Source organism: Labeo rohita, chromosome 2 (genome assembly GCF_022985175.1).
Source record: "Labeo rohita strain BAU-BD-2019 chromosome 2, IGBB_LRoh.1.0, whole genome shotgun sequence".
In the NCBI taxonomy this organism is placed as follows: domain Eukaryota; kingdom Metazoa; phylum Chordata; class Actinopteri; order Cypriniformes; family Cyprinidae; genus Labeo; species Labeo rohita.
This window is the reverse complement of record NC_066870.1, coordinates 22,102,770-22,125,748: the sequence shown is the minus strand read 5'-3', so window position 1 is coordinate 22,125,748 and position 22,979 is coordinate 22,102,770. Positions and strand designations below refer to the sequence as shown.

General features: G+C 35.2%; 2 protein-coding genes and 1 non-coding gene across 5 annotated transcripts; all 3 read left to right on the top strand.

The window, feature by feature from the left end:
• The first annotated feature begins 199 nt into the window (after positions 1-199).
• abcf2a (ATP-binding cassette, sub-family F (GCN20), member 2a) lies at positions 200-10,936 on the top strand. Of its 2 annotated transcripts, XM_051131678.1 has the most exons (16): positions 467-684; positions 793-1,029; positions 1,132-1,315; positions 5,342-5,554; positions 5,651-5,833; positions 6,603-6,774; positions 6,979-7,074; positions 7,519-7,621; positions 7,717-7,812; positions 7,917-8,036; positions 8,146-8,235; positions 8,334-8,444; positions 8,548-8,610; positions 9,891-10,019; positions 10,105-10,308; positions 10,421-10,936. In XM_051131678.1, the coding sequence occupies exons 2-16, from the start codon at positions 1,012-1,014 to the stop codon at positions 10,535-10,537; spliced, it is 1,899 nt and encodes a 632-aa protein (XP_050987635.1). In that variant the 5' UTR covers positions 467-684; positions 793-1,011; the 3' UTR covers positions 10,538-10,936. The 2 variants fall into 2 exon arrangements, with proteins under 2 accessions (XP_050987644.1, XP_050987635.1); XM_051131687.1 differs by lacking the exons at positions 467-684; positions 793-1,029 and adding an exon at positions 200-308.
• LOC127155241 (small nucleolar RNA SNORD89) lies at positions 7,158-7,275 on the top strand. Its single transcript, XR_007825558.1, has one exon. It is a non-coding gene; the product is annotated as a small nucleolar RNA SNORD89 (small nucleolar RNA).
• An 885-nt stretch (positions 10,937-11,821) lies between the features above and the next one.
• faim2a (Fas apoptotic inhibitory molecule 2a) lies at positions 11,822-22,113 on the top strand. 2 transcript variants are annotated; one of them, XM_051131775.1, is made up of 12 exons: positions 11,822-11,901; positions 13,802-13,964; positions 14,509-14,642; positions 15,040-15,104; positions 15,191-15,244; positions 16,117-16,167; positions 16,309-16,348; positions 16,498-16,535; positions 17,330-17,417; positions 17,501-17,596; positions 19,016-19,069; positions 19,155-22,113. In XM_051131775.1, exons 2-12 carry the CDS (start codon positions 13,808-13,810, stop codon positions 19,299-19,301), a joined length of 924 nt encoding a protein of 307 aa, XP_050987732.1. In that variant the 5' UTR covers positions 11,822-11,901; positions 13,802-13,807; the 3' UTR covers positions 19,302-22,113. The 2 variants fall into 2 exon arrangements, with proteins under 2 accessions (XP_050987732.1, XP_050987723.1); XM_051131766.1 differs by having other exon boundaries at positions 11,834-11,901; positions 13,805-13,964.
• The last annotated feature ends 866 nt before the right edge of the window (positions 22,114-22,979 follow it).

Sequence of the window (22,979 nt, the reverse complement as noted above, 5' to 3'; positions counted from 1 at the left end):
ATTATTATAAATAATTTATAAATTATTAGGCATATATCGTGACCTTGCAATTTTCATTTCTGTATGATTCACATTGCTAGCTGATTATATTACTTATTTTAGGTCATTGTGTGTGACTAAACCCAGAAACAAGCCACGCCTAGACAACGCTCTCAGTTCCATATGCAAATATGTGGGTGGAGAGTTATTATGTATCGGCCTCTGATTGGCTGCCGTGCCGGTATTGGTGACACGCGCCTCTTACCGCTTGTAGCGCGAGCCATGAGACCGCTTCTCCGGTGCTAGCGCTTCATCAGGAAGAGAGCTAGGTAAGACAACGGCCTAATTCCACTAAAGTTATTTATTTACTCGGCTTAACTATCAATTTCTGTGTTGATTGATGTCTATAAAAAGCTCACACCTCATTTACTCATTTAATTTTGTTCTCCGGACATCTTTCGGATTAACGGGCTAGTTTTACCGGCTGTTAGCTCGCCGGCTAGCTCGTGGGAACAGAGACTCGTGTGCGCTCCTCAACTAGCCTAACATGTTTTTTCGGTTGATTCCGCTTTAGTTTGTTGAAGTTACTTATCTTTTCACAATTTGGATGTAAACTACAGTTGTTCTACCTCTAGGGAGCAAGATTTAACTGTTACTCATGATCTGGAATACGCCGGTGCTTCATGGCTAAAGTTAGCATGGCTGGTAAATTGCCTCATTGGTCGGGCCTTACATTTTTAACAGACACGCTTTATTCTCTTAAGAGTAGCGGATACGATATTTCGCTTTCTTATCCGTTGTTTGTTGTTTCAGAACTCATGGCGATATCATAGATGTAATTTACCGAGGAGTCTTTGTTGTACCGGTAGCACTTCACCATTGCAGTTATTCGCCTACACTGCGTCAGGGAAAAGTACTGGCCGACTCCACGTGAGCCGGGCCGAACCACTGAACTTGGTGCACTCCTGCAGTTCGGTGGAGACCTTAAAACAACCCTGTGAACAAATTATAAGTTTTTTTAAGGCGAATCGAATGTTGATTGAACAGGAAGTACGTTTGGGAACAGTGTGTACTTCCTAATGAATTTTCCTATATTCCTATGAAAGCATCTTTACCTCCAGCTAATCTTTTTTTTTTGTCTCTCTCTCACAGGTTTTCAAAGGTGTTCTGTTCCTGGTCTTCACAGTTAAAATGCCATCTGATTTAGCAAAAAAGAAGGCAGCAAAGAAGAAAGAAGCAGCCAAAGCTCGTCAGCGTCCAAAGAAACCAGAGGATGGAGTGAATGGTGATGCAGAGAAACCTGAGATCCAGCAAAATGGAGCAGCTGAGGTCAATGGTAAGGAGAATCATTAGAAGGCAGACTTTCAGCTTGTTCGCACCAAAACAACTAATATACAAAGCGAAAATTTGGTGCAATAAATGTTTGAATCAAATGAACGTCTATTAATGTGTCTGGTCAGACTGCTTTTTTTTTTTTTTTTTATAGAAAGGTGTTCTGTTTTTCATTGCACTGTGAAGAAAACTGGCCAACCAGTAAGATTTATGTTTTTGGTCATGTGCCCAAAGGATTTTTTTAAGTGACAGTGAATAGCTGTGAAAGAATCCAAACCCAGTTTAAAAAAAACAACAACGAAGTACTATTTGCTTTATGCATTACTCTATTGACAATAGACAATGGATTCAACACTTTGCTGGGGGTATTTCTGCTTTATAACCCACTGAGCAAAAGTACGTCCAAACGACGTCATTTCAACGTCTTTGTCGGACGTTGAAATGACGTCCCCTGAAGAGCCAGAATGAAAGTTTTTACAACGTCTTTTCATGACGTCTTCTGGACGTCCAATAGTGACGTTCACAGGACGTCTCTAGAAGGTTAAAATTTAGTTCAGATCTGGTCATTATGGACGTATTTTCAACGTCTTAGAAGGTCAACTGTAGTCTCATTTAGATGTCATTTATACTGTTTCTGGACATAATATATACACTCTTAGGCTGCATTCAAGTAAAAATCATGTTTATTTTATTATAATTTTTTATTTGTACTTGTAAATAAACTTACAGACACAGTGTACAAAAACCATGAAAACATTTAAATTTTAACTTAAAATAAATATTAATTGTAATGAATGAGTAAAAGTACGTCCAAACGACGTCATTTCAACGTCTTTGTCGGACGTTGAAATGACGTCCCCTGAAGAGCCAGAATGAAAGTTTTTACAACGTCTTTTTTATGACGTCTTCTGGACGTCCAATATTGACATTCACAGGACACCTCTAGGAGGTTAAAATTTAGTTTAGATCTGGTCACTGTGGACGTATTTTCAGTGGATAACAACTGTAACAAATAACATACAAAACATACATTATGTTCACCTGTTGGAGCTGAACTGAGGGGGAAAAAAACGTCTAATTCTGACACAAGAGAAGTTTAAAACCTTCTGTACATACTAAAAAAAATAGTTTAGCAGTTTCAGTATCATATTAAATAAGTTTGTGATAGGCTTAATTTAAAATAAATATTGCTTGTAATGAATGGCTCGTTTTGTCGATGCCCATGTTAATGAATCAGAGGGTAAATGTGAACGCAGAAAGAACAACACAAACAATCTTTTCAACCACATTATAATCATTATTGCTGTGTAAGACATTTAAGTAACAGAAGTACTGGGATTAAAGTTTATAGTTAGGGTATAAACACTTATTTTCTACAGTAGCGATCAAAACGAAACTATCTTGTATGTATAGTAACGCTTAACCTCTTCCGCCAGGAGGTGGCGACAATTGCCCATTTAAAAAAAGTATGTCATTGAATCATTCATTCAGGAAATTTCAATAGTCAAACAAGTCTTAATGAAGTGAGACACTGACTCCCTTCATTAAATGTTTTTATTATTATTATTATTATTTTGTTTAAATGAATATGTTTTTAAAAGTCTTAAGCAGTGAATAGTTTGTCAGAACCACTAGTAAATTGTTATTTTGTTTAGTTTTCCAATCTTTTTTCTCCAGAATCGTGTTCTCCAATTTATTAAAAACAAGTGGGATTTGCAATTTATCCAGAATCGTGAAGCTCTTGTTTAAATGTTGTTTATTACTGCATATTATTCCATTAAAATGGAAGTTTAATTTCATAAAGTTCAAAATACACCTAAATGTTTTTTGCATTTTGTCTTTTTCAGTTGAATAAAAGACTATTTTCCCTATATTTTAATCATTGAGGATTTCTTAAGAAAAGTTTAAAATTCTCGTCTCGTTCTCGTGAACCCAGTCTCATGTCGTCTCGTGGGATAAGTGTCTCATCACACCCCTAATATATATATATATATATATATCTGTTCTGAATGGCAATTAATTTAAATTATTTGGAAAAGTGTTTAAGTTTATTAACATTTGTTTTATTTATCAGTATTTACCTTATTTCTGAAAGTAACAGCAAAATGTGCCTTATACACCAATGCAACTTATGCATGTTTTTTTCCTGACCTGGTGTAACTGTCTGGAAAATATGGTAAATTAGGCCTATATTGTGCTGTATTATTACACAGTTCATATAAAATAGGGACAATTTGCACCAATAAAACAATTATATTATGTTCATTATACTCCTATCCACATTAACTTTAGCCTTAAACACTGTTATATTTATGAGGGGGTCCTTGGAAAATCTTCTTCCCTGCAAGAGGTCCCTGGCTCCAAAAACCCATGTGCTAGTGGACAGGCCTCCATATACAGCAGAGAGTCTGGTGTGGGAGGTGGAACTTCTGTCCAGGTTGACAAAACATCTCATCTCGTCTTCATGAACTGCCCTGAAAACAACATTGAAATATTAACGATTATTATTATTATAACTACAAATATAGCTTCACAATGCTCATTATGACCTCTTTGGTAAACATATGATCAGAAAAAACTGCCAGACTGATATTTAGTCTTTAGTGAATTTACTGAAAGTCTATTTTACTACAAGAACACACACTTAACACAAGATAAAGTTTTGAAAATCTTACATTATTGTGAAGTTACGTGTTTTAGTGACTAATTTAGACAATTAAAAGGGATCAACATAAATTTACCTCAGACTGTAACTTCACTGACCACTTTACTCGCAAATTAACCAACAGGGAGGAGATATAAAAATTACAAAAAGTTGAATTTGAAATCGTCATAACACAGAACAAAATACATCTAAAGTGAAATTTAACATTAGATTGACAAAACGACGAATAAAGGTACATTTATATCGCTTACCTTCGGCTTAGCACCCGTCCGTGTCTCAGATGACCGTTAGAGACCGTTACTGTTTAAATTTCCAAATAGCAGCGTTGCGGTGTGAAGGCTGTTCGTTGGTCAAGTTGGGTCCCATCCTCTGTACGTTTTATAAAGTGTCCTTAACGTAAAATTAAATAAATTACACGACGGATCTATCGTGGTGGTTATATCTTCAGTCTTTGGTAATACACAATATCAATATCTTCCGTCTTCGCGGCTTCTTGCGCCATCGCGTTTACGTCACTACGTTAATGCCCCTCACGCAAGCGCACGTTTAAATATAGATCTATTTATTAAATTAAATTTAAAGGTATTTATTAAATATATTATTATTATTAAAATATATAATAAACAATAATATTGTGTTAATATTCTGTATTATTATTCAATATTTAAATATATTTATCTATTATATTTAAATCTCTTTACATCTATTTAACTTAAACTTTAACTTAACTTAATCACACACACATAGATGTAAGCGGCTGTTTCTGTCAATGTCCTAGTGAAAAATACTACACATAAAAAAAAAAAATAATAATAATAATATTAATAATATTAATAAAATAATTAAATGGCCGCATTATGTTACTGACATGATGTTTTTATACAAATATTACACTGTTTTAACACGTAAATGTTTTATAAAAATGATATTTACATTTTTTTTAAGTCAGAACTTTGTCATGTTTAATTGTATAAAAAGTTCTTAAGTCGATTTCCTGAACCTGTTCTGCACGTTATACAGACGTCCAGGAAAACCCCTTAATAGACGTTCAAATTTTGAACTGCATATCTACGTCCAAGGGACGTCGTAGTCCGACGTCCAGATACTGTACTGGATTTGCACGTCGTGTAGAAGTACAAATATGGTCCTCGACCGACCGACGCAATATAGACGTGATCTGCACGTCGGGTGGACGTCTCATGTTTGTTGGGAAGTGCCACCTACTGTAAGAGAGCGGAATTACATTCTTGTTAAAAGTGAGGCACAGCTCTGTTCTGGAAAAGAGAGCGGGGAGCAGCAGCTCATCGACCTGATTCTCGTCATCCTCCTTAATCCGTTTTAAAATCTCCTTCTATCTTTTTACAGGGGTTGCCAGTTTGACGAAGGAGCTGGATGAGTTTGAGTTGAAGAAAACCGAGGCTCGGGCAGTGACCGGTGTTCTTGCTTCTCATCCCAATAGCACGGATGTGCACATCAGCAGCTTGTCTCTCACCTTTCATGGACAGGAGCTGCTCAGTGACACTAGTTTGGAGCTCAACTCTGGCCGTCGGTATGGCCTTATTGGACTCAATGGAACCGGTAAATTTTGGGCTAATATATCCTCTTGGTGGCTGTAGAGGTGACTTCAGTTGATAGGTTTACAAATAAATGACTTGTATCTATATTTTTGTGTAGGCAAATCTATGCTGCTGTCAGCGATTGGTTACAGGGAGGTGCCAATTCCAGAGCACATTGATATCTACCACCTGACCCGTGAGATGGCTCCCAGTGAGAAGACCGCTCTGGAGTGTGTGATGGAGGTTGATGAAGAGAGGATCAAACTGGAGAGAGAGGCTGAACGACTCGCTCATGAGGATTGTAAGTTTCAACAGCCCTGTTCAAATGCAAACAATGTTTTGAAATGGCTAGTTCAGCTAGAAATTACAATTGGCATTTATTTGTGTAAGGTGTATAAAGAATGTTTTCACATTTGTGACCCTGGGCCACAAAACCAGTCGTAGTATGGGTATATTTCTAGCAATAGCCAACAGTACATTGTATGGGCCAAAATTATCGATTTGTCTTTTATGCCAAAAATCACTAGGATATGAAGTAAAGATCATGTTCCATGAAGACATTTTGTAAATTTCCTACTGTAAATATATGAAAAACTTACTTTATTAGTCATATGCATTGCTAAGAACTTCATTTGAACAACTTTAAAGGCAATTTTCTCAATATTTTGAATGTGTGTGTGTTTTTTTTCAACCCTTTGATTCCAGATTTTTTAAATAGTTGCATCTTGGCCAAATATTGTCCTATCCTAACAAACCATACATAAATGGAAAGCTTATTCATTATGTATAAATCTCAATTTAAAAAAAATGACCCTTATGACTAGTTTTGTGGTCCAGGGTCACATTTTTGCTGGAGAATGAATCCTTAAATAGGTCAGGGTCAATATGAAAACTTTCCACGTTTTCATAGGAACTGTTTTTGTAACAGCTTCCTTTCCTAGGCGTGGTATATTGAACATCTCTGCTTGAGAAACTTCCTTAATACTCTTCAGTTTTTAAGGAATCTCATGGTTGAGGAACACTTGTAATATATGAAAGTAATTGTTTACATTTTGTTTATTGAACTTTAGCTGAATGTGAGAAGCTGATGGAGCTGTATGAGCGTTTAGAGGAGCTGGACGCTGATAAAGCCGAGATGAGGGCCTCGCGGATCCTCCAAGGTCTGGGCTTCACTACTGCAATGAAGCAGAAGAAACTCAAGGACTTCAGTGGTGGCTGGAGGATGCGTGTTGCTCTTGCTCGGTGAGCTTTCAGAATCTTATACCAAAGTTTAGACCTGTTGGGAGATGATGTAACAAAAGGCCGAATGATAGCGCAGTTGCTTTATGCTAACTGTGCGGTGACAAAAACTGTATGAAGCGTATTTTCTGATCCCTGTGCGTTTCTATGAATGCATTTGCATGTGTCTTTCAACAATTTTAACTCTGGTTTTTCTGAAATCTTCAGGGCACTGTTTCTCAAGCCTTTCATGTTGCTGTTGGATGAGCCAACAAACCACCTTGACTTGGATGCTTGTGTGTGGCTGGAGGAAGAGCTCAGACAGTAAGGCTTTATTACTAATACAAAGGCTATGTGAGAATAATGAAGAAAGGTTTATATTTATAATTTGATTACTGTGGGTTGTTGCTGATGAAATGATGTAAACAAAAGGCCGAATTGTAGCTCTTCCGTCAAGCAGTTTGTTCTTGATATGGATAGAGCATTGACAAAAACTAGACCGAAGCGTTTAACTGATCTCTCAGCGCAACCCTGATGCAGTTTCGTGTGAAGATGTTAGAGTACCACTTTCTTGTTTTGTTTTAATCCTAACCCTATAATAACAATTAATAATAATACTTAATTGTATAATTGCACCTTAACAAGCGCACCTTTAAATAAAGTGTAGCCAATGTTATATTACAGAATGCGTTGTGTTATGTGATGCAGTTAATTGCAGAAACTTTGGTGAGAGCAATGTCCTCAAGTTTGTTTCTTTTCATCTGGCAGGTTCAAAAGAATTCTGGTTTTAATATCCCATTCTCAGGACTTCCTCAATGGCGTTTGTACCAACATTATTCACCTGCACCAGCGCAAGCTGAAATATTACACGGTAGAGACTAATTCTGTCCCCTTTAAGCACTTATTGCTCTGTTCCTATAATTACAGATATGCAGTTTCATTTATTATTCATCTTTTTCTGTAAAGGGTAATTATGACCAGTATGTGAAGACCAGAGAGGAGCTGGAGGAGAATCAGATGAAGCGGTTTAATTGGGAGCAGGACCAAATAGCACACATGAAGGTAAACTACTTCTACGTGTACCTTTTGTAAACACGCCAAATTTCTCTAACCGCTTAGCTTGTGATTGAGTGTGGTTATCTAAATGCCTTCCCGTTGATCCTCAGAACTACATCGCTCGGTTTGGTCACGGTTCTGCCAAGCTGGCCAGACAAGCTCAGAGCAAAGAGAAGACTCTACAGAAGATGGTTGCCTCAGGTCTTACTGAGCGTGTTGTGAATGACAAGGTAATGAAAGAACCGTTCTTAGAAGCAATTCTGTGCAAATTTGCTTTTTTTATTGCTGTGCTACATTTCAACCAATAGCAAGATGACTCAAACTACTTTGTCCTTTCAGACCCTGTCATTTTATTTTCCTCCCTGTGGGAAGATCCCTCCTCCTGTCATTATGGTTCAGAATGTCAGCTTCAGGTATTCGGATAATACGGTGCGCAGGTCTAATTTACAATACTGCAGTTTTCACACTTTTGTTGCATCCTTCTCTGGATTGAGGTTTTTTATATGTATCTTTTGTGTGTTATATAGCCATATATTTATAAGAACCTGGAGTTTGGAATTGATTTGGACACAAGGGTGGCCCTTGTAGGGCCCAATGGGGCGGGCAAGTCTACATTGCTGAAGCTCCTAACTGGAGAGGTAAGACAAGTTTTAAACTCATTTAGCTTTGGTGTTCACACATTTTATGTGATTTTGTAGAGTTTAGTATTGTGGTTTATAAAACATCAACTCCTCTTTTCAGCTCCTGCCCTCAGATGGTATGATTAGAAAACACTCCCATGTGAAGATTGGACGATATCATCAGGTCTGTTGGCTAGACTATTTGTCATGACGTTTACAGTTGAAGTCAAGTTTACATACACCTTGCAGAATCCTGCAAAATGTTATAATTTTCCCAAAATAAGAGGGGATCATACAAAATGTGTGTTATTTTTTTTTTTTACTGACCTTATACTGGCCTGAATAAGATATTTCACATAAAATGTTTACAAATAGTCCACAAGAGAAAAAGCTGAATTTATAAAAATGACTTTGTTTAAAAGTTTACAAATGCTTGATTCTTAATGTGTTGTTACCTGATTGATCCACTTTTTTTTTTTTTTTTTTTTTTAGTAATAATTGTTCACGAGTCCCTTGTTTGTCCTTAACAGTTAAACTGCTGTTCTTCAGAAAAATCCTTCAGGTCCCACGAATTCTTTGGTTTTTCAGCATTTTTGTGTATTTGAACCCTTTCCAACAATGACTGTATAATTTTGAGATCCATCGTTTCACACTGAGGACAACTGAGGGACTCATATGCAGCAATTACATTAACTATAACTATTACAGAAGGTTCAAACACTCAGTGATGCTTTAAAAGGAGACTCAATGCATTAAGGGGGCGGGGGGACTTTTTGAATTTGAAGATCAGGGTAAATTTGCCTTATTTTGTCTTCTGGGAAACCTGTAAGAATCTTCTGTAGCCTCTAATGGGCAGTACTAAATGAAAATGTTTCTTGTTCTGAAGCATCAGCGAGTGTTTGAATATTCTGTAATAGTTGCATATGGGTCCCTCAGTTGTCCTCAGTGTGAAAAAATGGATCTCAAAATTGAAGTCATTGTTGGAAAGGGTTCAAATACACACAAATGCTGAAAAACCAAAGAATTTGTGGGACCTAAAGGATTTTTTTTTTCTGAAGAACAGTGGGCAGTTTAACAGTTCAGAACAAACAAGGGACTCATGAACAACAATAACTAAAAAAACAAACAAACACAGCTGTGGATCATTCAGGTAACAACACAGTATTAAGAATAAAGTGCATGTAAACTTTTGAACAGGAGTATTTTTATAAATTCATCTTTTCTCTTGTGGACTATATGTAAATGCACTTCATGTGAAATATCTTCAGGTCAGTACTAAAAAAAAATGCATTTTGTATGATCCCTCTTATTTTGGCAATAACATTTTGCAGATTCTGCAAGGTGTATGTAAACTTTTGACTTCAACTGTATGTAGTAATAATTATAATGATATACCACCAGATAATTTGGTTTTAACAGCGTTTAACTTGAGTTTTTTGTTTGTTTGTTTTTTTTCTCTAACAGCATCTAACAGAGCAATTGGAGCTTGACCTTTCACCTCTGGAGTACATGATGAAATGTTACCCTGAGATTAAGGAGAAAGAAGAAATGAGGAAAATCATTGGCCGCTATGGACTCACTGGCAAACAGCAGGTAGTTTAATTTTTTTTTTAATTTTTTTAAACATTTTAATCTGCGAATTCTACTTTACATATTAACGTGTTCCTTTTTAAACTAGGTGAGCCCTATAAGGAATCTGTCTGATGGGCAGAAGTGCCGTGTCTGCTTTGCCTGGCTGGCCTGGCAGAATCCCCACATGCTCTTTCTTGATGAGCCGACCAATCACCTTGACATTGAAACCATTGACGCTCTTGCTGAGGCGATCAATGACTTTGAGGGTGGAATGATGCTGGTCAGCCACGACTTTAGGCTTATTCAGCAGGTAATGTGAAGCTTTGTTTTTTTTTTTTTCATCTAAATTTTATTTGTCAAACTCATGTTTCTGACTTGAGGTCTTTGTTACAGTGTAGTAATATTGTCTTGCTGCTTTACAGGTGGCTCAGGAGATCTGGGTTTGTGAAAAGCAGACCATCACAAAATGGAGCAAGGACATTCTGGCCTACAAGGAACATCTAAAATCAAAGATTGACAAACAGATGCATGATTTATAGTCAATATATCCCCCCTATAGAGGGCAGTTCCAACATCTCTGCCATCCAGACTATTGCTCTCCAGGAAATACAAGCATGCTGTTTAGACTGCAGTTTCAGAACCACCTATAAGACCCGAGTCAGTCACTGGGGTTTCCAGTGCAAGTAGCTGTCTTATCATTTTTGTGTGTTAAATATGCATCACAGTATTTGGACTTTACTTTTTGAAAAACCTATTAAAAATCATGGGTGTGCACTTCATCTTTTTGTACTAGAACAGGGAAAGTCCATAGGCCAGACTGTAATACAAACGTTAAAGTAAACTTCAACTCTTGATGAGCTTTTTTTTTTTTTATTTTATCAAATATTGTTTAAAGCTGTATTTGCAATAATGTCTAATTAAAAGCGTACATTTATTGATTTGGCTTGTGCAGTTTTCTTTGCTCTTTACACTTTGCTCAATATGAATTGCTTTGCTAATAATTCTGAATTCCAGCTGCCACTTTATATATATATATATATATATATATATATATATATATAATTATTATTATTTTTATTTTTTTTTTTTACAGACAGAGCACTAAGGGAAAGAATATATTATTTACAGCTCAAGACATTTTTACCTTTGTGTGTTACCTGTCTAGTAACATTAGCAAACATAAATCATACAGAAGGTGTTTTAAAACTAAAATTATTTTTTTTATTTTTATTTTTTCCGTGTGAGAATTAGGTTGAAGCGTAGGGTTAGGGAAAGGTGGTCGAAAATAGTTTGTACAGTAGAAGAAACATTACATCTGTGCAATGGATCCATAATTATATGAATGCCAATGTATGTGTGTATGATTTTATAAGTATGAAGTTTATCAAAATTATAACACATCTTCATAATTTATTAGTGAACAAGCATGAACAGTTCATAAAGAAAAAACAAACATTTATTAGGGAGAATTAACAAAATTTGGAAAGACATGAAGGAAGATACTTGAGGGTACGATCTGAATAGCTAAGTTTTGTTTTTGTTTAAAGATAAGAATGATTCAGTATAACATATTACTTATTTTTAAATACTAAAACATAATTTCTAACACAAGAATTTACATTTGTAAATTTGGCATAAAAAAACGTTAATCAAATATGTGATTTCGTTTATTTTTCTGAATTGTATAAATAAGATTTATACTTCCGCTGTAAAATAAAAAATCAGTACGTTCAATAATAACTACAGTACGTTTTGTTAAAACTGTGCCACCAACATAACGTATTCCATCTTGCTTATGATTCGCGTTTATCATTTCCGGAAACACCGGATGTACGTCATTACATGATTGAGTACATTGTTTTTACTTGGGAATCTCGAGTGTCACATTAGCTGTTACAGTAAGGTAAGTTGAAATACAGAGCTTAGTTTATAACTAATTAATTAGACCCTACATTTATTAAGTCATTTCTAACACCGTTATTCTTATATGCGCAAATCATTTGTCGTCTCCTGCACGACAGAATGGGCTTGAAAAGTGTCATCGATGTGCTAGCTAAGCTAAGCGCTGTCTGCATGTATTTCAGTCCTGTCACTGCTACTGATTACTTGTATGACAGTACTCATTAACACTAGTAGTTTAGGATAGAGACTGTTGTGCGGTGTGTTTGACAAGCTCTACAGTCACTTGGCAGATCAATATGTCTGAACTGATGTTCAGTGTTTGTTATTGATAATAATTGTTAGATAACACAACACTTTTGTACAAATACTACTGTTCATATTTGATACATTAATTTCTAAAGTCTCTAAATTATTAACATGATCAACACTTCGCTGAAAGGAAAAAGAAAAACTACAGGATGTGGTAAACGTGTTTTTTTGCTGTGAAGTCTTTAATGATTTAGGAGTAGGTGTAAAAATAACTCTTATACTGATATTAGGATTTTAAGATGAACATTTACTGCACTGAAGCCAATTGCTTGGTTATCCAAATCATGTTAAAATGTTAGTATTAAATATGATACATCAGGCTTTTGAGGAGCGTTTATTTGTACATCTCTCAGTCATCATTGTACTGTATTGTATTAGATATTTTGCCCCCACAATAAATACTTAAAAGCCTTGATTATAAAACTAAGCCTTCAGGTATCATCTTGCAGAGTGACAACTATTATTTATATGCCTTTTACTGTAAAAAAGTCTGTTATACTATTATAAGAATCTCATTGGTTTGCATTACAAGCTGTAAGAATTTCATCTTACCTTTTGGTGATATTAATAACATCTGCACCAAATTACATATTTCTCTTGAGGTTGAATCATGTTTTTCATGTGAAAAATTTAGGTGTCTCTTCTGCTGACCAAGCATGCATTTATTTGTTTACATTTTGAAATATTTTTATTATTTAAAATAACTGTTTTCTATGTGAATATATTTTAAAATGTAATTTATTCCTTTGATTTCAAAGATGAATTTTTAGCATCATTACTCCAGTCACTGAGGCTTCAGAAATCATTCTAATATTCTATATTTTTATTATTATGTTGAAAACAGCTGAGTAGAATTTTTCAGGTTTCTTTGATAAATAGAACGTTCTGAAGAACAGCATTTATCTGAAATAGAAATCTTTTGTAACATTATGAATGTCTTAATCATCACTTTTGATCAATTTAAAGCATCCTTGCTAAATAAAAGTATTTGAATGGTATAGTGTATAATGTTACAAAAGCTTTTTTATTTCAGAAAATACTGATCTTTGGATCCTGAAAAAAAATGTACTCAACTGTTTTAAATATTGACAATAATAATAATAATAAAAATGTTTCTTGAGTGCAAATCAGCATATTAGAATGATTCATCATGTCATCATGTGACTGGAGTAATGATGCGGAAAATGTAGCTTTGATCACAGGAATAAATTACATTTTAAAAGATATTCAAATAGAAAACAGTTATTTTAGATAGTAAACATATTTAACATTTTTTGCTGTACTTTGGATCAAATAAATTCAGGCTAGATTTGCAGAAGAGACCTTAAAACATTCAAAACAGTGATCAGTTGAAAGTTAATTTTATAAAGCTGTTCTTTAAACTTTCTGTCTGCCGTCGGCTAAAAAAAAGAAAAGGATCCGAGTGTTAGGTTCATAATGAATTCATGTGGTGAAGAGTTGCAAAGTTCCATTGGTGTTAGGGTATAAAATATTAATGTAAGCCAGAGTGCTCAAGTATCAGATCTAGCTGTGCTAGTTGTGATTCCATCTTAGATGATTTGTTTCATTGTGTTAATGGTGTTGTTTTTCAGTAGACCATGAGTTTGCCGGCAGCTCCACCAAGCTATGCTGAAGCTACAGCAGGAGATAAAGAACAAGGAGCTGGTAGCTTCACTTACGCCTCCCAGCCGCCCCCAATGCCACCCCCAACCATGCCCATGCACCCCAGCTGGGCTTATGTGCATCCCGGGCCTAGTAAGTGACCATTTATTATAATATCTTTGGTTATCTATCTACAGTAGTCAACATTTGAAGTGGATCAGAAACTTTCTTTGAAGATGTCCTAAAACCAACTATGATAAACTTTTTTGATCAACTTCAAATGTTGACTACTTTATATAGATCTGAGGTCAAAATACACCTTGCAGAATCAGCAAAATGTAATTATTTTACCAAAATAACAGAGATCATACAAAATGCATGCTATTTTTTTATTTAGTACTGACCTGAATAAGATATTTCACATAAAATACGTTTACATGTAGTCCACAAGAGAAAATAATAGTTGAATTTATAAAAATGAAAATGTTCAAAAGTTTACATACACTTGATTCTTAATACTGTGTTGTTATCTAAATGATCCACAGCTGTGTTTTTTTTTTTTTTTTGTTTAGTGATAGTTGTTCATGAGTCCCTTATTTGTCCTGAACAGTTAAACTGCCTGCTGTTCTTTAGAAAAAATCCTTCAGGTCTTTCTTCTCTGTCTGAACAACGTTAATGCTGCAAAATGTCTGTTTAGGTCCAGGATATTCCAATGCGTATGCTGCAGACATGTCCTCACCCTTCTCTGACCCGAGCTCCAGCAGCAGCTTCGACGGCCTCAGTGGAAGCAACTGGGAGGACAAGAATGTCCGCCGCATGTTCATCAGGAAGGTGTGAAAGTCTTGTTTCAGTTGTTTTTCCATTTGCAGCAGTGTTTTTTTTTTAAAGAAATTATGTGTCAGTAAAGATATTTTTAATGTTACAAAAGATCTCCATTTCAAATAAATGCTGTTCTTTTGAACTCAACATTCATCAAGGCATTTTTTTAAAGGGATAATTCACCCCAAACTTAAAATTTCGTCACCAATTACTCACCCTCATGACGTTCCAAACCTGTAAGACCTTCATTTAACTTCAGAACACAAATTAAGATATTTTTGATGAAATCTGAGAGCTTTCTGACCCTGGATGGACAGCAACGCAACTGACACTTTCAAGGTGCAGAAAGTTGACGGTAATGGTAATGTATAAACATCTTAGTCATGAAAAGCTTGTATTTCATTTGCAGGTCTTCTGTATCCTCATGGTTCAGCTCATGGTCACATTTGGTGTGGTGTCACTCTTCACATTTTGGTAAGTGATACTAACATCAGAGTACATGACAACCCCATTTTATCCATTTATTCCACTTTGACTGATGACCGTTCTGTCTTTCACAGTGAGCCAGTCCGGAAGTTTGTACAGTACAATCGAGTTTTCTATCTGACCTCATAGTAAGTGACTGAATTATACACTGTTCAGTTGCCTCATTAGAGGTTTCGGGACTTTTTGTTTAAAGGGGTCATCGGATGCAAACTTCACTTTTACATGTTGTTTGAACTTTAATGTGGGTTGGCAGTGTATGTACACATCTACCCTATTATGACAAAAATTCATGCAGTGGTTTTTAATCAATCTGTAAAAATAATATCCCCTTTTTCAAATCGGTGTGACATCACACCCACAGAGGCCACTACCACGATAGTTGATTGACATAAGCGTCTTACCTCAGATCAGCTGTAACAGTCCGACCTCCATTGTTTCGATGCTGGAGCAGGGAAGTTAGACAAGAATATGTATATGTAATATATGGATGTAATAATGAACATAGTGGTTGTCATTTACTCCCGACATCTGAGCGCTGAAGATGCAGTGGATTACATTTGTTTGTGAAGGGAATGCACCTCCTGATCTACATAAATGTTCACGCAAATCATTTGTGATCCAGCTTCACCTACAGCAGAAGTGAGTATAAGGTTTTTTGTTTATGAATCTCTGCAATCAATTTCCTAATAACGTGCTAGTTAGGAAGTTTCACGGCTAAACGCGCTAAATGTGGTTAAAGTAAACAATCTCTCAGAGCAGCAGAGAAAAGAGAGGGGCGGGGCGAGCAGAGCTAATTTGCATTTAAAGGAACAATGCATTTTTTGACAAGGTAAAAAGGGTGTTGTTTTACACAACCAATGAGAATTTTTAACCAAAGTATATTATAGACTTTTCATTAAGACCCTAAAGAATCATATCAACTTGTGGAAAATGGGCATCCGATGACCCCTTTAACATTTTGTTTGCCCTGTTAGTGACACTGCTTTGTTTTTTTGTCCAGCATGACTTTCATGGGAACATACCTGATGCTTGTATGCAGTACAAATGCACGGTAAGGAGATATATATATTTTTTATTATATATTCTGCTTGTTTTTTATTTTAAGACCAGCATAGGAGATGTGTGATTTCAGGAACTGTGAGCTTCTTTAATATCCATCACTTATCGATCAGTGTTTGTGTTTCATCTACAGACGAAGATACCCTACCAATATGATCCTTCTATCTATCTTTGTAAGTATTGTCTCCTTAACTGGCAAATTAAATGATAGTGAACACTCATTTATAATAAGTGTATTTAATAATAATAATTGTTCACTATCATTTAACTTTTTTTAACCACCAGAAAAAGAAAAGAGTTAAAAGTCTTGCTTTATTTTCAGACTTTGGCGATGTCCTATATGGCAGGCATGCTAGCCAGGTAAGATGAACTTCATATTTAAAATGTATTAAAATTTCCTGATAATTTACTCACCCCGTGTGATCCAAGATATTCATATCTTTCTGTCTTCAGTTGCAAAGAAATTAAGGTTTTCGAGGAAAACATTCCTGGATTTTTCTCCATATAGTGGACTAAAATGGGGATCAGTGGGTTGAATGTCCAAACTGCAGTTTCAATGCAGCTTCAAAGGGCTCTGCACAATCCCAGACGAGGAATAAGGGTCTTATCTAGCGAAACGATTGGTCATTTTCTAAAAAAATAAACATTGTTATACATTGTTTTAACCAGAAATGCTTGTCTTGCACTAGCTCTGGGTGTATGCGTGACTTCACACATTACATAATCACGTTGGAAAGGTCATGCGTGGTTAGTGGTTAGTTCTTCGTCTAATGTTGGAATTGTCCAACATCATTGTTTTACCTTTTCATGAAGGGAGTTTGACTTTCTTTGCACGTTCGCTTTGTATTTTGAGTCGGTATTTTTGCCTACATCAGGCATAATGCATGAGGTCGGGCTAGCATTTGTGGTTAAAAAGTATGTACATTTTTATTGTTTAAAGAAAATTACCAATCGTTTCGCTAGATAAGACCCTTTTTTTTCGGCTGGGATCGTGTAGAGCCCTTTGAAACCGCAATGAAACTGCTGTTTGGATCTTCAACCTGCTGGGCATCATCGAAGTCCACTATATGGAGAAAAATAATGGAATGTTTTCCTCAAAAACCTTAATTTCTTTCTTAATTTCATTTTTTAAATTTCACTCTTTCTTTCTACAGCTACCACAACACCAAAGTAGTAATGATGTGTGTGGGCATCACAGCACTGGTGTGTCTGGCCATCACGCTCTTCTGTTTCCAATCCAGGGTGAGCACATTTTGTCCTAAACGGCGTCTTTCAAGTGCTTCATTTATGTGTAATTTGATAGAGTGTTGTCTTCTGTCATCTAGGTTGACTTCACCACCTGTCATGGATTACTTTTCTCCCTCATGATGGTGCTGATGATCACTGGGCTTCTGCTGTTCTTCACCGCACCATTTGGATATGTAAGCTGCTTGTAAATCTTTCATACATTAAATACTAGAACACTTTGAAGCGTCACATCTTTTTGAAATTGCGTACACTGTCACATTTTAATGGTGAGATGCTATGCTCGAAGAAAAGTCTGTGAAAACATGGGCCAATGATGGTAACATGCCAGATTTTTCTGTATGGATTTTTTTGCAAGTGTTTTACCCATATTTTGAGTTACACATTGCCTTGTGTTTTAGGGTTAAAGGAATTGTCTTTAAAATGTACTGGAATTTTCACACATACGTTTTTCAAGCAAAAACTGCTGCTTGGTTGTAAAAATAAATAAATCTGTGCTCTTTGGGTGCGGGATTCTTTTGTGACATCAGAAAACTCGTAAGTTCAAGGCACTCAAATAATGTGAAAAATATTTTTCACATTATTTGAGTGCCTTGAACTTATGAGTTCTTTGATGTACTGGAATTTTCTTTGGATTGTTTTCTTACAGTGTGTGGTAAAAACCTGTTAATTGGTTAACGGTAAGTTACTTTTGTCTGTGGAAAAGATATTTGTTTTGACCTTTGATTCATCATGTGACTTTCTCATTACCACCTGTGTTTTTTGGTGGTTGGTAGTATATTATTAAAGCAGGGGTACCTAAACTCTGTCCTAGAGGGTCTGTGTCCTGCAAAGTTTAGCTCCAACCCTAGATAGACACAACTGAACCAGCCAATCAAGCTCTTACTAGGCATACTAGAAACTTCCCCGCAGGTGGGTTGAGGCAAGTTTTAGCTAAACTCCAGGATGAGTTTGGACACCCCTAATTTAAAGGTACAAAACAGATTTTAGTACTTGAGTAGGTTGGTATATTAACATTATACCAGTTAATTAAATCTAGGTTTTTACTTTAAATTTAAGCTTAATTCGTAAAACCTAAAACATGTTGTGATATGTTTTTTAAAGCAGTCTCTAATGCTCATCAAGGCTGTATTTATTTGATTAAAAATACAGAAAAAATGCAATATTGTGAAATATTATTACGATGTAAAACAAAACTGTTCTGTTTCAATATACATTTTTATTCATCTTAGAATCCATGAATTATCTATGCCAACAAATATAATTCTAATAATAAATCAGCATATTAGAATGATTTCTGAAAATTCAGATTTGCATCACAGGAATATATTATATTTTAAAGCATATTAAAATAGAAACCATTATTTTATATTTCACAATATTACATTTTTTCTGTATTTTTTGATCAAATAAATGCAGCCTTATTGAGCATAAGAGTCTTACTGATCCCAAACTTTTGAATGACACTGTATATTAATCATTATCAATTCTAATTACTATGTATTGCCAGGTATCATGCTGAAGTATATTTTTTGATATTGATTCAGTCATACAGTGTTGTCAACTCAAATATCTGCTTCTGTCTGTGGTTTTAGATACCCTGGTTGCATACTGCTTATGCTGGATTTGGTGCTCTGGTTTTCACTCTGGTTAGTACTTTTTAACCACGCAATATCGTCATATATTCACGTGCTTCATTCAATATGTAACTATCTTCTTTTTCTCATGCTTTAGTTCCTGGCATTTGACATGCAGCTGCTGATCGGCAACAGGCGGTACTCTCTGAACCCAGAGGAGCATGTGTTCGGAGCCATCTGCCTCTACATGGATGTGGTCTACATATTCCTCTTTTTCCTTCAGCTCTTTGGGAGCCGTGAGTGAGGTGTTCATGCTGTGCCCGGGGCTTTAGCCTTTGTCCTCTGTTACACACACACACACACACACACACACACACACACATACACACATGCACACCTTTCTCAGTTACTCCAAGGTTTGGTGAGGAGCGAACAGTCTTCCTTCATTCTGTGTGGCGGTTTGATGTGTGCTGTTGTTTTCCTTCTGGTCATGGTTCGGCAGCTCTTTGCACACCTTGTATGCACCCTCGCTGCAAGATAACCATGCTACCAATCAGATATACACATGCTGTTCAGGGTAGACAATCACTGCACATCATTTTTGTGTTTTCACATCAAGTGATTTGAAAAACCCTAGGTCATCTGCATCAAATCATGTTTAGAATTCCAGCATACAATAATGAGAAAAAAAATTCAGTGTGTGTTTGAGTGTGATTTAGTGGGGAATATAGTGACAGTACTTACTTGTCAATGGATATTATCCCTTCGTTTGCACGTTGTATAGTTGAAATGAATCTTAAACCTGACAGGCAGCTCTTTGCCGGCAATCACTAAATGTATAACAGTCCTTTCAATCTGAGTTTTGTCAATCAGCAGCATTGTGCAGTGAAATATACCAGAGCTACTAGAGAGGCTGTATGTGACACTTTCGATTGCTTTTTGTGCAATAATCTGCGCTCTTCACTGGGGACAGATGAGCTGGAGCTTACAGGAACTTGTTGCGGTCAGTAAATATTTTGTGCCTCTGAATGCTGGTTGATAATGAGGTTTCAGTGTTGTTGTATGCAGCCAATGCAGATTTATTAAAAAAAATAAAATACTGTGTGCCAAATACTGCTCTGTCACGTGACGACAGCGGAGATTTTAAATGCGGCACTTGGTCCAACAGGTCAGTTGTGAGGTCTGCAATATGTGTCTACGAATTGCCTCGTAAGCGTGTGATGCTTGGGTGTTTTGCTCATTTTCAAAACACTTGATTGCTTTATTTCTAATTTTCTAAGTCACGTTTGAGCAAAGTGTTTTAGATACTGAATTATCAGGTGCTGACTTTGAAAAGAGATGACTTATTACATTCAGAAGAGACAAAAGATGATATGTGTTTTAATGATTTGTTTCAAGCACATAGGGCTTATTTTCCATGGGCTTTAATATACTTCTCTTGTCTCTTAACAACTTACAGGTGTAGAGAGTGTGTTGACATTTTAATTTGGGACAATTCTGAAAACCTCAGTAGGTTTTTAGGTCACTTACTCACCTCTATCGACATTCCTCTTTGCTTGCATTTTGAACTGTTTCTGTAAATTAAACATTCATCTTTTTGATGGATTTGTGTTTTATTTGTCATAGTGGGTTAGGAGAGATTTGGGTGGAAAGCCTCACATACCCATACACTTTATTTCTTGATTTAAGGCTATGCTAACCTATGATATTGTTGCTGAAATGAATGGCAGTTTAAAAAACAGAATACAGTTGAAGTCAAAAGTTTACATACACCTTGCAGAATCTACAAAATGTTAATTATTTGATCAAAATAAGAGGGATCATACAAAATGCATGTTATTTTTTTTATTTAGCACTGACCTGAATATGATATTTCACATTAAAGATATTTACATAAAGTCCACAAGAGAAAATAAGAGTTGGATTTATAAAAATGACCCTGTTCAAAAGTTTACATACACTTGATCGAAGGTTCAAATGCTCACTGATGCTCCAGAAGGAAAAACTATGTTTTAAGAGCCAGGGGTGTAAACTTTTGAACAGAAAGAAGATTTGTACATTTTTCTTATTTTGCCTAAAAATCGTATTTTTTTAAATTTAGTACTTCCCGTCAGAAGCTACTTACATGTTTCCAAGAAGACAAAATAAGTTAAATTTACCCTGATCTTTAATTTCTCCATAGTTTTCACCCCCCGGCCCCTAATGCATTTTGTATATGAGTTCATCAGTTGTCCTCAGTGTGAAAAGATGGATCTCAAAATCATAGTCATTGTTGGAAAGGGTTCAAATACCGAAAAATGCTGAAAAAACCAAGAATTTGTGGAACCTGAAGGATTTTTCTGGAGAACAGCAGTCAGGTTAACTGTTCAGGACAAACAAGGGACTCATGAACAACTATCACTAAACAAACAAACAAAAAAAAAAACAGCTGTGGATCATTCAGTATTAAGAATCAAGCGTATGTAAACTTTTGAACAGGGTTGTTTTTATAAATTCAACTATTTTCTCTTGTGGACTATATGTAAACATCTTTTATGTGAAATATCTTATTCAGGTCAGTAATACAAATACCATGCATTTTGTATGATCCCTCTTATTTTGGTAAAATAATTAAAATTTTGCAGATTCTACAAGGTGTATGTAAACTTTTGACTTTAACTCTGTATTTTTTCATATGTACATTTTAAACATGCAACTTTTTCCTTTTAAGATTATGTATAAAGGCTTTACAGACACTGAAAGCTTAATATGCTAGGTTTTGAAAGCTATTTTTTTCAGAGGAAGGATTTAAATTTGAGGTGATCTGTGTAATTCTTTTGTGCAGTTCTTATTGTTCATGTGCATATTAAGTGTGAGTGTATATGGATCACCCTATGCCTTTCCTATCTCTCTCTCTCTCTGTGCACTTCTGTGTCTACAAATGAATACGTTTAACCTATAATTACTGCATGATCTGTGGTACAGAGACCCACTGTGTGCTAATTTAGAATTGAAAAGCATTCCCTCTTTTCCCTGTTAAAATACTAATGGCCAGTGGGTGATAACAGGATATTGTGTTGTTTTGTAACCTCATCTGTGCTTTAGTAAAATAAATAAACAGAACAGTGAATAATAAACTGGTGTCTATTGTATGTTATTTCTTTTATGCAGAACTTTAAAAGAAGTACCTTAGTTATATGTCAAGAATTCTCATCTGTAAACCTGTTATTTATATATATACACTACCGTTCAAAAGTTTGGGGTCAGTAAGACTTGTAATAGTCTTTAAAGAAGTCTCTTATGCTCATCAAGGCTGCATTTATTTGATTAAAAATATAGAAAAAAAAACAGTAATATTGCAAAATGTTTTTACAATATAAAATAATGTTTTTTATTTTAACATACTTTAAAATAGAATTTATTCCTGTGATGAAAAGCTGAATTTTTATCAGCTGTTACTCCAGTCTTAAGTGTCACATGATCCTTCAGAAATCATTCTAATATGCGGATTTATTATTAGAATGATCAATGTTGGATAATATCCAACAAATATTTTTTGGAACCTGTGATTTTTTTTTTCTTCCAGGATTCTTTCATGAATAACAAGTTTAAAAAGTACAGTGTTTATTCAAAATATAAATATTTTATAACAATGTAAATTATTTATTATTAACTTTTAATAAACTTTTAATTATTAACTTAATACATCCTTGGTGAATAAAAGTATTAATTTCTTAAGAAAAAAAAAAAAAAAAAAACAATAAAAATGTACTGTCCCCAAACGTTTGAACGGTAGTGTATATTTAATATTATTTTGTACTTTTTATACTTTTTATTTTATTAAGCTTTGCTTATGTTTGCACTGTTTTTTCCCCAATCAAAATTGTATCACGTTGTGTGAAATAGTGTTACAAATGAATAATATTTCCAAATAAAACATAGAATGATATACATAAATATTCCAATTGTGATATTAGGATGAAATTAAACAAAAAATGTTGTG

Excerpts from the sequence above, each read along its gene's own strand:
- abcf2a (XM_051131678.1), top strand. Across the intron at positions 8,611-9,890 it reads AGATTGGACGATATCATCAG|CATCTAACAGAGCAATTGGA; the intron begins GTCTGTTGGCTA and ends TTTCTCTAACAG. Across the intron at positions 10,020-10,104 it reads GACTCACTGGCAAACAGCAG|GTGAGCCCTATAAGGAATCT; the intron begins GTAGTTTAATTT and ends TTTTTAAACTAG.
- faim2a (XM_051131775.1), top strand. The coding sequence starts at position 13,808 with ATGAGTTTGCCGGCAGCTCCACCAAGCTATGCTGAAGCTACAGCAGGA. Across the intron at positions 15,105-15,190 it reads GTGTCACTCTTCACATTTTG|TGAGCCAGTCCGGAAGTTTG; the intron begins GTAAGTGATACT and ends TGTCTTTCACAG. Across the intron at positions 16,168-16,308 it reads GTATGCAGTACAAATGCACG|ACGAAGATACCCTACCAATA; the intron begins GTAAGGAGATAT and ends TTTCATCTACAG.